The sequence below is a fragment of the Manis javanica genome, chromosome 4 (assembly GCF_040802235.1).
Source record: "Manis javanica isolate MJ-LG chromosome 4, MJ_LKY, whole genome shotgun sequence".
NCBI lineage: Eukaryota > Metazoa > Chordata > Mammalia > Pholidota > Manidae > Manis > Manis javanica.
This window is the reverse complement of record NC_133159.1, coordinates 134,843,778-134,856,609: the sequence shown is the minus strand read 5'-3', so window position 1 is coordinate 134,856,609 and position 12,832 is coordinate 134,843,778. Positions and strand designations below refer to the sequence as shown.

The 12,832-nt window shown below is 51.8% G+C and overlaps 1 protein-coding gene across 11 annotated transcripts in view; it reads left to right on the top strand.

The window, feature by feature from the left end:
• RPH3AL (rabphilin 3A like (without C2 domains)) overlaps window positions 1–12,832 on the top strand; it is a 165,160-nt gene that overhangs the window by 51,859 nt on the left and 100,469 nt on the right. For all 11 annotated transcript variants that reach the window (XM_073235055.1, XM_073235051.1, XM_073235054.1 and 8 more), the window contains 2 exons: window positions 2,716–2,859; window positions 5,386–5,515. In XM_073235055.1, the coding sequence (XP_073091156.1) occupies window positions 2,716–2,859; window positions 5,386–5,515 (274 nt within the window). The remainder of the gene's footprint in view (window positions 1–2,715; window positions 2,860–5,385; window positions 5,516–12,832) is intronic.

The following is a 12,832-nucleotide window of genomic DNA, read 5'->3' as shown; positions in this document are numbered from 1 at the left end:
TTGCCTCAAAATAATGTTTAAGCGCAGTAATGGAGCTGTGCCTAGGCCTTATGGGAACTCTGAGAACGGGCTCTTAACCCATCTTGGAGGGATCAAGGACTCTTTACCTCCTGGTGAAGATGCTGTCTAAAAAGAGTCTTACAAAAGAACAGGAACAAACCAGTAGAAAGGGGGTTTAGGAAGAGGGGCATACCAGGTGGAGGGCACAGCATGAGCAAAGGCCTGGGCACAGCACATACCACGGAACATTGGGCAACTAGGAGCACTTGTTGGCAACACCCTGCGTGGGGCCAGTCCAGCTGTGAGACGAGGGCACTGCTTAGGGGGTACATACGGATGTGCTCTGGGCTCTTCCCCGGGGATAGCAGCCCTGTCTGCATCTAGCACCTTTGTCTGTGTGGAAGGGCACTACATGGGGATGAGATGCCCAGAGGCAGCCATGGGCGTAGATGGGAGTCGAGGCCTGGCCTGACAGGGGTAGAGGGCCTGGAGAGAAGGTCAAATGAGAGGACATGCTGTCAGGGCATGGTGGGTGATCCGGCAGAGGCAGAGAAGGAGGCTCGGAGGATGCCCTGGGGGGGCCTGGCCATGTTGGCAGCTGCTGGATGCGGGACCCAGGCCAGAAAGCTGGCTGACCCCTAACTTGCCTTTAGAAAGCCAACAAATTGTACCCTGCCTCTTTCCTCCTCTGAGAAATGGGGCAGTCTGCCTTGCAGGATGCCAGGGGGGCCAGTGGGAGGAGGTCTGCAGTGTCCTGGGCTGGTGCCACTAGAAGGAGTGGCAGTGCTGGCACTGTGCCCTTCCACCTCGACCTCCCTTTTCCCTATGGGGGGCACCCCTGAGCCTGGGGACCAATGGAGCCACACACGAGGACATCCTGGCCTTATACTCAGGCCAGGGAATACCTGCAGGTTGCAGTGGGAGAGTGTCACTTTTCAGGGCCTAAACCCCCTAAAACCCTGAGTGCCCAGCGCATGAAGGCAGGCCAGTGTGTACCCCTGCCCACTCTGAGGACTGGCCTCTCTTCCTCCCTTTTGCAGCCCTGCCCCTTTCCCATTCTCTGCTTTTTCCAGCCCTGTGAGGACCACTTGAAAAAGTGTTGGTCTAGGACAATGGCCTCTTTTTAGTTGGAGAAATAAGCAGCTTAGACCTCTGGACCCCCAGCACTCCACGCCTTCTTGCCTTTGCACTTGGGATCTCCTGCCCGAGCACTGTCTCCCTCTTCCCACTTGGGAAGCACCTATTCATTCTGCAAAACTCTGCATAAACACCTAAGTTCCTGTTGGCCCTACCCGTGGTAATTAGCATAATCATCCTTAATGACCACTTATTCAGCAACTGGGCATTTGCTTATATGCGAAGAGGCTTATCTGCCTCATTTAATCCTCAGGGCCTCCCTTAAAGAGGTCAGGAAATCAAGGATGAGCCGCTGCCCAAGTTCTCTCACCTGGGAAGGGATGGAGCCTTAAGATAAGACTCTCCAATAGACTCCAGAATCTCATAAGCAGCTGCTGCACTTACAGAGGAAGGGCAGGCTTTGTAGCCCCCCTAACTTACATGCAGCGCTGGCAGTGCAAGGACTGGAGCCTGACACAGCCGGGGTGTGACACCAGAGTATCCTTCTCGTGTCAGGGAGCCACCAGAGCGGCACCCACCCCCTCGTCCTCCTGCCTGTGTCCTGTATCAGGGTCTCCTGCCTGCTGTCACTTGTCTAGGGAAGCCCCCTGGCCTCCCACATTTATACACCCCTCGTGCTCTCCTGCATGTCGTGCGGCAGCATGTCCCCAGCACCTACTGAGCCTGCCATTACCAGGGTTGCTCAGTAAATAATGTGCTGAGTGAATGGCTCTTCTTAGGATTTTTCACTGAATAGATCTTTGTGGACTCCATGGGCACCTGTGTCCCCAACATACTGTAGTTCCTTAAGGTGCTGACTGCCATCTTGTCCATCTGTGTGTTCCCAGCATGTGGCACACAAAGTTTTGGGAAGTGGGGCCCAGGGATGGGATCTGGGCTTGGCCTGCCACTGCCATTCTCTTCCCGCCCAGGAACATACGAAGGGCTTGAGTCCCACCCTCAGCCCTGGCCACAGCCTCAGAAGGCCACACTCCCGCAGCCCAGAGCGGAGGCCTGAGCCGGCAGGGCCCAGCCCCACCCCGCCATCCACGAGCCCTCGCTGCCCCTCCTCTTGCGCAGCTGTGTGGCCCTCCTGCCCTCGAACCCTCTGGTTCTCAAAATGCTGTGTGAATCTTCTTTTATCCTCAAGGCTCATTTAGCTATTACCATTCTTTCCAATCCTATAGTAAACTTTCTTATGTGACTCAGATCTAGGTGTTCATTCTTCCCTTGATAACCGGCCGCACTCCTCCCTGGAATGCTTGCACCCACACTCCTTCCTGGAAACCTTGCACGCTGTGGCAGTGGCCTTCTCCATCTGTGCAGTCACGTTCCATGCTCCTGAGTCCTGAGGTACTAAAGTGGCACCACATCTCTGGGGGGCCCAGTAGCTGGTGGGTGGCCAAGATGACATCTGGAGCCTGGTGTCTGCCTTTCCCTGAATCCCTTCCTGCTCATCACTCTCCCCATCCCTGCCACACACACACACAGCACCTGGGCCGTCTCCTGACAGTTCTCAGGAGGGCCTTCGTGGATATGGCAGGGGTGCCAGGGTTTGCACTGGGAAGGCCTCAAGAACATCTGTGTTGTTCTCTCGAGGCTGCAGACAGGCTGGTCTGTGCACACCCACCAGACAGAGAAGCAGAGGAGGAGCCAGTGCCTCAGCCCGGCCGAGGTGGAGGCCATCCTGCAGGTCATCCAGAGGGCCGAGCGGTTGGACGTCATGGAGCAGCAGAGAATCGGGTGAGGGCTGCTCCTCAGCTGGAAGCAGTGAGAGGAAGGCTTGGCATTCAGTGGCAGTTGAGCAGGCTGGGAGTCTGGTGCCCTGGGGCCTAGTATTGGCTCTTCTCCACTGCCTGACCACCCCTGGAGTGTACACGTGTAACCCGCCCATCAAAGCCTCAGTATACCCCTCTGTAAGATGGGGAGAGACGCTGATGTGCGGGCCCAGGCTATGCAGGAACAGCTGGGTGTGGTGAAATGCATGAAGGGCTGTGCAGCTTTGCACAACAAGGGTCAGCTGTGGTTCAGCCAGGGGAGGATTTAATTTGATGCTGAGCCTGGGTCTCCAGCCAAAGACTCCAATGGGCAATGCCTTCCAGCCTGTTCTAAGCTCTTTGGCCTCTGGCATCAGAGAGGACTGCTGCACAGTCTTCAGACTGTTTTGTTGTGTCTTTGTTTGTTTAATTAGAAAAGCAACTAATACTTCCTAAGCAATCTGAAAAACACAGAAAAGCACATATGGGAAAACACAAATGCAATGTATTGTGTTGGCAAGGAATTAAATTTTGATCTTGTTCTTATTCTATTTATCTTTGCTTATTAAATATATGATCATTTTTAAAAGTCAGGCACTGCAGAAAGGCACAGTTCTAGAAAGTGAAGGTACCACTACAAAGACCATCACTGTCCAAAGTCTGTTGCACATGCCTCAGTAATACTGACATATTCCTATCATTTTTATTACAAAAAGGGTTTCTATCAGACAATTCTAAAAGACCCATTGTTCTTTGCTTTTCCCCCCATCTAACTTGACTATGGCGGCCCCTCCCAGACCTACCCCTCCTTCTCTGCAGCCCCCACCATTGATGATTGACAGGCCAGCGCTGCCCCCTCTGGCTCCCCCAGGAGGGGGTCTTTCATGGGGCTTCCCCATGCAGTGGGAAGCGTTTGTGCCCCTCATCCATGTGGGCTGCTGTCCCTGTGCCGCCCCTGTTGCTGGGCCCCCTCTGTGACCATAGGGTTTGGCAGGGGTACAGAATGACCTGGAGAGCAGTGCCCCACATCATCTCAGAAGGAGGCTGAAGCCTGGTTTGCCCCCAGGGCCCTGCAGGTCCCTGGGGAGGGGCAGTGGCCCTGTGGAAGTCAGGAGCGCTTGCTGGAGGGCATGTGGTAGCAGCTCCCAGGCACAGACTGGTTCCCTCAGTAAGGAGCGCAGGGTTGCTGTGAGTGGAGGCCTGGGTGTTAGGAGCTGCGTGACCCTGGCAAGTGACTGCACATCTCTGGGCCTCAGTCCTTGTGTCTTTAAAATGGGGGGAAATAGCATCCTCTTGACTAGGGGATTGTGACAATTAAAGGAAGCAATGTATCCACACTTGTCCTTCATTCATTCAAGAATTTTCGCTGTGTCCACTGGGCAGTGGAGATACAGTGGCCCACACAACAGAAGTGGCCACCAGTTTCGTAGAGGTTGTAGTGTTGCATTGCAGGTCATCATGGAACAGGACTCACAGCGGGCTGAGAGGCCGTAGGACCCAAGGAGTGCCACCTAGCCCAGGCTTAGCAGGGTGCAGGGGAGGCTCCTGGACACTTAGCATCAGCATCAGAGGTTCAAAGAGAAGCTCTTCTTTCTCCCTCCAGCTTCCTCATCCGTCCAGTTGCTCAAACCAAAAGCCTCTAGTTGTCCTGGATCTCTCTTAACGCCCCTCACCCCAAATCCATCGAGGCTGTGCCTGAAGTACAACCCACCCAGGTCTCCACTCCCCTTCCCTGGCCTCCCGCCACCTCCCGCTGGCTTCCTTACCTGTACTCCCAGCTTTCCACAACAGCTGGAGTGAACTTTTAAAATTGTCACTTGGATCAAATCGCTCTTCCACTTAAAACTCTTCAGTAGCCTCACATCGATCTTTGAAAATAATCCAAATTCCATTTTGTGACCTACAAGACCAGTGCAGTGTGGTCCCTGTCACAGCCCCCAGCCTCCCCATACCCCAGGCAGGAGCCGCCTGGCCTTCCTCCTGCCCTGCTATGACAAGCCCTTTGTCTTCATGCTCGCTGTGCCCTCTGCCTGGAGTCCCGTCCCCCCGGTACCTCACGTGTTTGGGTCCCCGTCATCCGTTGGCTCTCAGTTCAGAGAGACCTTCAGCCATCGCCGCCTGACAGAAGCGCGTCCCATGCAGGCTTCCCACCCCACCAATTTATTATCTCATAGTGCTTTCCCCATCTGAAGTCAGTTTATTTACTTGTTTATAGACTTTCTCCCTTTATTGAATATAAGTCCCAGGAGGGCAGACACCATGTCTGTCTTGGGTTTGTTTGCTACACTATTCCTAGTACCTGGTATGTTATAGGTGCTCAGTTAATAGTCAGTGAATGACTGAATGACTTGAAGTCAGCCAGGGGGTGGGGTGGGGCAGAGAACAGTACCCCAGGTGAGAGAACAGCACGGGGTCATGGCAGAGGGTTGGGGTCCCCTGGCGGCTGGACCTGGGCAGGGCTGGGTGGGAGAAGGGAAGCACATTCCGTCTGACTCTGTTTCCCCTGTGGCAGGCGGCTGGTGGAGCGGCTGGAGACCATGAGGCGGAATGTGATGGGGAACGGCCTCTCCCAGTGTCTGCTGTGTGGGGAGGTGCTGGGCTTCCTGGGCAGCTCCTCGGTGTTTTGCAAAGACTGCAGGAAGGTAAGGCCCTGCTCTGGCTATGGCCTGGCCCAGACCTGCTGCTCTGCAGCTTTGCATCCTGGCTTCCAGGAACGTGTGTTTAGTGTGCGTGTGTGCGCACCTCGTGTCCTACCCTTCTGGGCAAGGCTTGGGGCATACAGGCCGAATGGCCTGGCTCCTCGGTCAGCTCTGGAGAGTGTGCCTTTGGATCGCACAAATCTGAGTGTGAATTTAGCTCTTCCACCTATTCGTGACCCAGGAACCTTGTTCATTGTGTCAAACCTCACTTCCTCACCTGTAAAATAGGGATAATGATAGTATGTACCTTAGAGAGTTGTGAGGCTTGAATATTATATGCAAAGCCCTTAAAACCTTGTCTTACCTATAAGTAGTCAGTAAATGTTACTAGATATTATTAAATAAATACAATTCTCCTCAGGGGCAAACAGTATGCTAGGATTATACCTTCTGTTCTGCTGATCTACTCTCTTGATTCTTGGGCACTCAGATGAAAATGATCTTTACAGCAAGACTGAATGGATTTTCTCCTTTTTTATATTCCATGGATTGTTTAAATTGTACCATGTACTAAACTGTTTCATACTGAGTGCAAGACTTCTTAAAATAGCTTTTTTTCCCCCTGGAGTTCCTAATTGCCTTTCTTTTTATATTGACCAAAGAATAATATGCCTTTCATCCCTCAAGGTTATTTAGCATCTCAATTTTACTGTTGCATGGAGCCTACTTTTTTTTCCCTGCCAAAAATCCTTCTCAACTCTTATATCTGCTCCAGCCTAAACTAGTCGGCTGTCTACCTGTCATCACAGGGCTTCCCTCCAGTGCCTTCCTAGGTCAGAGACACTGTCACTAAGATATCAGGTCTTCCTCTTTTTTGTTTTTCACCTGGTTTTACTGGAAGCCACTCTCAGGTTAACTTCTATGTGCCTGTCACTGTCTTAAGCCTGGAATTATTTTGGTGAACAAGTCAGAGAAAGAAACCTTCTCTCTTGAGATTACATTGGCTGAGGGAACCAAAAACAAATAATGATCAAATAAATAAGATTTCAGGAACTAATGAATTGTGGGAAGAATTCAGAGGGGAGGGAAGACTGGGGGTAGGGCAGTAGGAGTTGAGAGGACTGTGAAATACGGAGAAGTCACAGAAGTAAACGTGGACTTGGCAACATGGAGGCCATTTAGCAACCTTGACGAGCATTTTCAGTGGCATTCAAAAGCTGGATGAGAGAACCAGGTGCAAAGAGGTTAATATACCAAACTAATAAGTGGGACAGCCAGGATTTCAGCTAAGGTCATCTTTCTCCCTGCTCTAGGCCATGTGGTGAACCGGGCTGGGGAAGGTGGGTTAATGGTGGAGGGTCCCCGGAAGAGTGGATGTGCCACGGGCCTTCCATGTCATGGTGGCTGTGGGCGCTCGTGTGCTCACTCCCCCTCCAGCCCTGCACAGGCCCTGGCCCAGAGGCCACCAGAGGGAGCGGGCACAGGGACTTGGGAGCACCTTGCTTCTGGCATCTGAGCTGGTGGGGCCGTGTTTTGCAACTTCTGCCTGGGACTATGGGGCCCAGCAGCTTATCTCTGCCTTCTGCCTGTCACCCCCACAATTGCTGTCAACATTCAGGTGTGTGAGACCATGATGAGAGGGCAGAGCCTTATCTGGGAAAGTCTAGGGCCTCTGCCACAGAGGCAGGCTGCTGGTCCTGGGTGCAGAAGGGTTCCTGCCAGCTGCTCCTTGGACAGCCATTCCTGGGCAACGGCAGCCATCCCAGGGGAGGACCTTAGCTGCATGTGGTGGCAGGGCGGGGGGAGTGTTCTTCCAGACAGTCTCACCACCCACCACCCTATGGCACCCCAGAGCCCTGGGCTGGGCCAGTGGACATTTCCATTTGAAATTGTTCTCACTTTGCAGCAGGCTGAGGACATGGTCTCTGCTTGGGCAGCAAGGCAAGGAGCACTTTGCGTTTCTAAGGGAACTTGTTTCTGAGTAAAAGTGGAAGGACAGGGTGCTAGTTGGGTTCACAGCCGAATGTTGGGCTTCTGGGGAATATTATTTATCCATCCTTTGGAAGATTGTCTCATTCATTCATTCATTCATTCATTCATTCATTCATTCTACAACTAGTAGAGGACCTGCTGTGTGCAGGCCCTGTCCTAGATGCTGGCAGTACCATGAACAAGACAGACAAAATCGTTGCTCTCACAGAGGTCATTTTCCAGGGTGGGAGATGAGAAACAACAAATAAACATAAAATAATGTTGAGTTGACCCAGGCCTCTGTGATGAATTACAACAGGACAATGCGACACAGTGTGACTGGGAGGGCCTCTCAGAACTCAGACCCTGAACACAAGCAGGAGCCCGCTTCGGAAGAGCTGGGTAGAAGTGTTCCAGGCAGAGGAAACAGCAAGCACGAGGGCCCTGAGGCAGAAGCCAGCTGGGCATGTTGAAGGAACTAATAAAGGCATCTGGGGCAGAGGGAGTGAGAGGTGGGCCTGCCGATCACACAGAGCTTCTTAAGTCAAGGTCAGGAGTGGAGATTTGATTCTCAGTTTCGTGAGATGCCAAGGGAGCTTTTTAAGCAGGGGTGTGCTGCGATCTGATTTGTGCTTTTAAGAGATGAGCCTAGCTGATGTCTGGCAAGTGGATTGCAGGGGGACAACGAGTCAAAGCAGGAGGTGAGTTAGGCGGCAATGGCTGTCATTGGGAGATGACGGGGCTGGGAAGAAGGCAACATAGGGATGGGGCCACTGTTAAGAGAATCAGCCTCTTCAGTGTATTCTAAGCAGATGGGAAAGGATTAGAGGGGTGGTTGAGGGTCTTAGAAGGGAAAGAGGGTCCTAGACCAAAAGTGGGTCAGGGTGAGGGGTCACTTGGACCACCCTGCAGTGAGGAGGTGGCAGACCTCCTGCACTTGCCAGCGAGTGCTGTTTCATGTCAGTGCAGATGGAGTTGGGTTGCAGTCCCAGTTTGGCCACAGAGACGTGACCTGTACAAGTTCCTTAACCTCTCTGGGCTTCTGCTTCTGCACCTGTGCCTATCTTGCATCATCATTGGGTAGGTAAGGGGAGTAGATGAGCTCATGCAGGGGAAAACCTTCCCTTCCATTTCCAATACTCAATAAAGGACACCTGTGGCTATTATCACCATTATTATTAATCCACTTCAAAGTCTCAGCTGTTCAGACAGCTCACGCTTTACAAAGGATGGAACTGACCTCCCATACATCTCAGATAGATTTGTGACACCCCATGTCATAGTCAGCTCAGGCTTCCATAACAGACTACCAGACTGGGTGGCTTCAACAACAGAAGTTGGGTTTCCACAGTTCTGGAGGCTGGGAAGTCCAAGAGCACAGTGCTGGCTGCTGCAGGTTCTGGTGAGGACCCTTCTTGGCGTGCAGAGGGCCACCTTCTCCCCGTGCCCTCCCTGTGTCCTCACATGGCAGAGATCGAGCTCTGGCCTCTTTCTTTTAAGGACACCACTCCTATTGGGTCAGCATGCCACCCTTACAACATCATTTAACTTTAATTACCTGTAAAAGATCCTGTCTCTAGTACAGTCACATGGGGGGTTAGGGCGTCAGTATTTGCAGGGACATAATTCAGTCCATGCCACCCACATTCTCCTTCTTAAAACTCATGTTTTCTTAAGCTTAAAATTGGAGTTCCCAGTTGAGTCCATATTTTTCATATTTTATATAAAAGACTCCAGAAGCCTTTGTAGCTCTCCAGCACTGGATGTCTTAAGCCAGCAGGGAAACACTTCAGTTTCTGTGTCAGTTCCTCATAAACATTAACACTCAGTAACTTACTCAGCCTGTGGACTAATTCTGGGTTTGGGGAATCCAAATAGACAGGTGTCCAGAACAGTCACTTCCGTGAGACCCTGATGGTCAAGGTGGGCAGATAGTATTCTCTAGAGTGATGTTGACCATAGCTGGGAACAGGGTTCCAGGACTGAGAGCAATCTGGAGGGCTGCCTGGAGGAGCTGACTTCTGAAGGCTGTGTGGGCTTCTGAGAGGCCAAGGGCAGAGCAAAGGGCATTCCGGGGAGGAGAGAACAGCATAGCAGAGGCACATATCTGGAAATGGGCTGGGCAGGTGCTGACTGAGGATGCAGACCCTGAGGACAGGCAGAAGTGTGAGGAATGAAGAAAGAACGTGGGAGATGACATCAGATTTAACTTAGAAACAGGACCCTTGGAGAAGAAACAGGGGTGAGATCCTGGAGACGGGAAGACATGGGGCAGAGCTGACATCTCAGGGAGAAGAGTCCTCCGAGGGCTAAGCTGCACTTGAGGAGAGGGGGCAGTCCCTGGGGCCACTTTGCCAGGTGGTGGTCGCTTAGGAGCCAGGTCGGTAGAGAATCAGGACACAGACCCAGACAGTGTCAGAATCCCCCTGCAAAGCTTTAGCCCTTGGAGGGCCTCTCCTGTCTGGGAGGACAGAGAGCATGTCATCCATTTGCTCATCCAGCAAATATTTATTGTGTGCGGACTGGTGTTGGCACTGGGAATACAAGGTAAAGACACACAGATCCCTGCTCTCTGGGAGGACGGTGTTAAGTGATTATGGGTAATTAATTACAGTTGTAGTCGGGGTTGCGGAGGCAGCCCCAGGAGGCCGTGAGCCCCGGGGTCCTGGGCCTGATTGGGAGCATCGGGGGCCCAACACTCTGGGCTCATCAGTTTATGGGGAGCCTCCCTGTTAATTTCCATCTCCACTTTCCACCTGCCCACCTTTTTTTTAATTGAAGTATAGTTGAGATACAATGTTATGTCAGTTTCAAGTACACAAATTGTGATTTGACGATTATCTACATTATTAAATGCTCATCCCAACTAGTGTAGTTATGATCTGTCAACATAAAAAGATGTTACAGAACTATTGACTGTATTCTCTATGCTATATATTTGTCCCTGTGACTAATTTATATTATGATTGAGATTTTGTGCCTCTTTATCCCCTTCACGTATTACACCCACCCCCTTAACCCCTTCCCTATGATAACCACCAGTCACATCTCAGTGTCTATGAGTCTATTACTGTTCTGTTTGTTTTATTTTGTTTTTAGATTCCACATATAAGTGAAATCATATGGTATTTGTCATTCTCTGCCTGGCTTATTTCACTTAGCATAATACCTTCTAGGTCCATCCATATTGTTGCAAATGGCAAGGGTCTTTTCCTTCTTTCTGGCTGAGTAACATTCCATCATGTGTAGGACTCACATCTTCTTTATCTGTCCATCTCTTGATGGGCACTTTGGTTGCTTCCAGATCTTGGCTATTGTAAATAATGTGGCAATAAACATAGGGGTGCATATGTCTTTTCAAATCAGAGACTTTGTTTTCTTTGGGTAAATTCCTAGAAGTAGAATTACTGAATCATATAGTATTTCTATTTTTAGTTTTCTGAGAACCTCCATACTGTTTTCCACAGGGGCTGCACCAATTGACATTCCCACCAACAGTGTAGGAAGATTCCCTTTCTCCACATCCTCACCCAACACTTGTTCTTTCTTATCCTTTGGATAGGGCCCATTCTGACTGGTATGAGGTGATACCTCATTGTGGTTTGATTTGCATTTCCCTAATGATTAGTGATGTGGAGCATCTTGCCATGTGCCTAGTGGCCATCTGTATGTCTTCTTTGGAAAAATGTCTATTCAGGTCCTCCACCTGCTCACCTTTTGCAGTGCCTATAACCCTGTGTGCCGGGAGGCATGCAGGCTGCTAAGAAGGGATGTGGAGGAGATTGCTGACATGGGAAGTGTCCAGATCCAGGCCTGAGGCCAGAGCCTCAGGTGCTCCTGGCCACCCCCAGCAAGAGCCCTGGCAGCATTCAGCAGCATCAAACTAATGAATGTGCAGGTAGAACCCTGATGTCAGTCCTCGCCACGTCTCCTCCTAATTGGGCCTGCATGCCGAGGCTGGCTGTCCTCATTATCAGAGAGCTGTGGTGGGAAGGGAGAGGGGCTGGCTGGTTAATTAGAGAGGCCTGGCACTTCTAATTCCTTAGGATCTGAGTCAGCCAGCTTTCAGTTTAATTGAGAGTCTGGTTTCACCAACTATGGGGAGACTGGGCAGGGCTGCAGGAAAACCCACCTGAGCCCAGGATGGCTTCCCTGTGCCTGGGAAGCAATCGGATTTCTTTCTGGTCTCAGTCAAAATGTATTCCATGGTGTGAGCACAGAGGAGCCTGCCTTTGAAACAGTGGTCTCGGTAATGCATGCTGAAGCCTTGTGAGAGAGGATGCGGCTGCCCTGTACTCATCCAGCTCTGGGGGTCAGGCACCCTCTGCCCAGGATGGAGGAGCACTGGAGGGTAGGGACCAGTCCTGCAGGGATCAGGTTTTGGCTGGTCCCTTCCCCCTACCCTGCTCAAGGCACTGAGGTGTGTCCTGCCGAGGTCAGCCCAGAACCCCGGCAGGGCAGCTGGCAGTAATCTTGGGGCCACCAATCCTGTCTCAAGGACCTTCATGACCTCACTGAACCTTAACGATCCCCCAAAGACCCACCTCCAAACACCATCACAGTGGGGGTTAGGACTTTGACACATGAATTCTGAGGGAACACGATCCATCCATAGCACACACTGAGCGGGGTGGGGCCAGTGATCTGTGTCTAACAAGCACTCAGGGGATTCTGAGTCTCCTTGGGTTTGAAAACGCCTGCGCTCGGGTCCCGGCCCGGCTCAGGGCAGTGATGAGCACCTAAAGGCGCCCGGCCTTCCCTCTGCCTGTCTGGCTCCCCTTGCCCTCCCCCCACGCCCCCTGCAGCGCACCCCTCCCTACCCTCCCACCTTACCCCCTACAGCACACGCCCATCACCACAGCAGACACTCCACACACACCCCCACCCCAGACACACACACGTTCCCCAGTTCAGGCTCCCCTGCGCCCTCGCTCAGACCATTCTCAGTTTGCAGACGGTTAACACTGAGGCCGTTGTGTTACCTTGTGATGTTTATAAAGTGCTTTCACAAAAGATACCTAGTCCTCGACAAAATTGCAAGGGAAGCAGGGAGGTTCTCCCGTCAGAGTTGGAGAACAGGGGCTCCGCTGAGGTGGTGTGGCCTGCGTGGGTCACCGGCCAGGGCACGGGAAGCTGGGTCCCCAGGGGCATTCGCTGTGCCTGCTGCACCTCTATCCCTTCAAACCAGGCTATTCACACCTAGTGCTTTTCCTTACTTGGAGAAGCAGGGAATCTTTCTAAAGAAAGAAGAAACAGCATACTTGATGGGTAAATATTGGAAACTTCTCATAGAATCAAGAATCAGGTAAGTTCACCACTTGATCCAATATTATATGGGAGGCCAAGCTA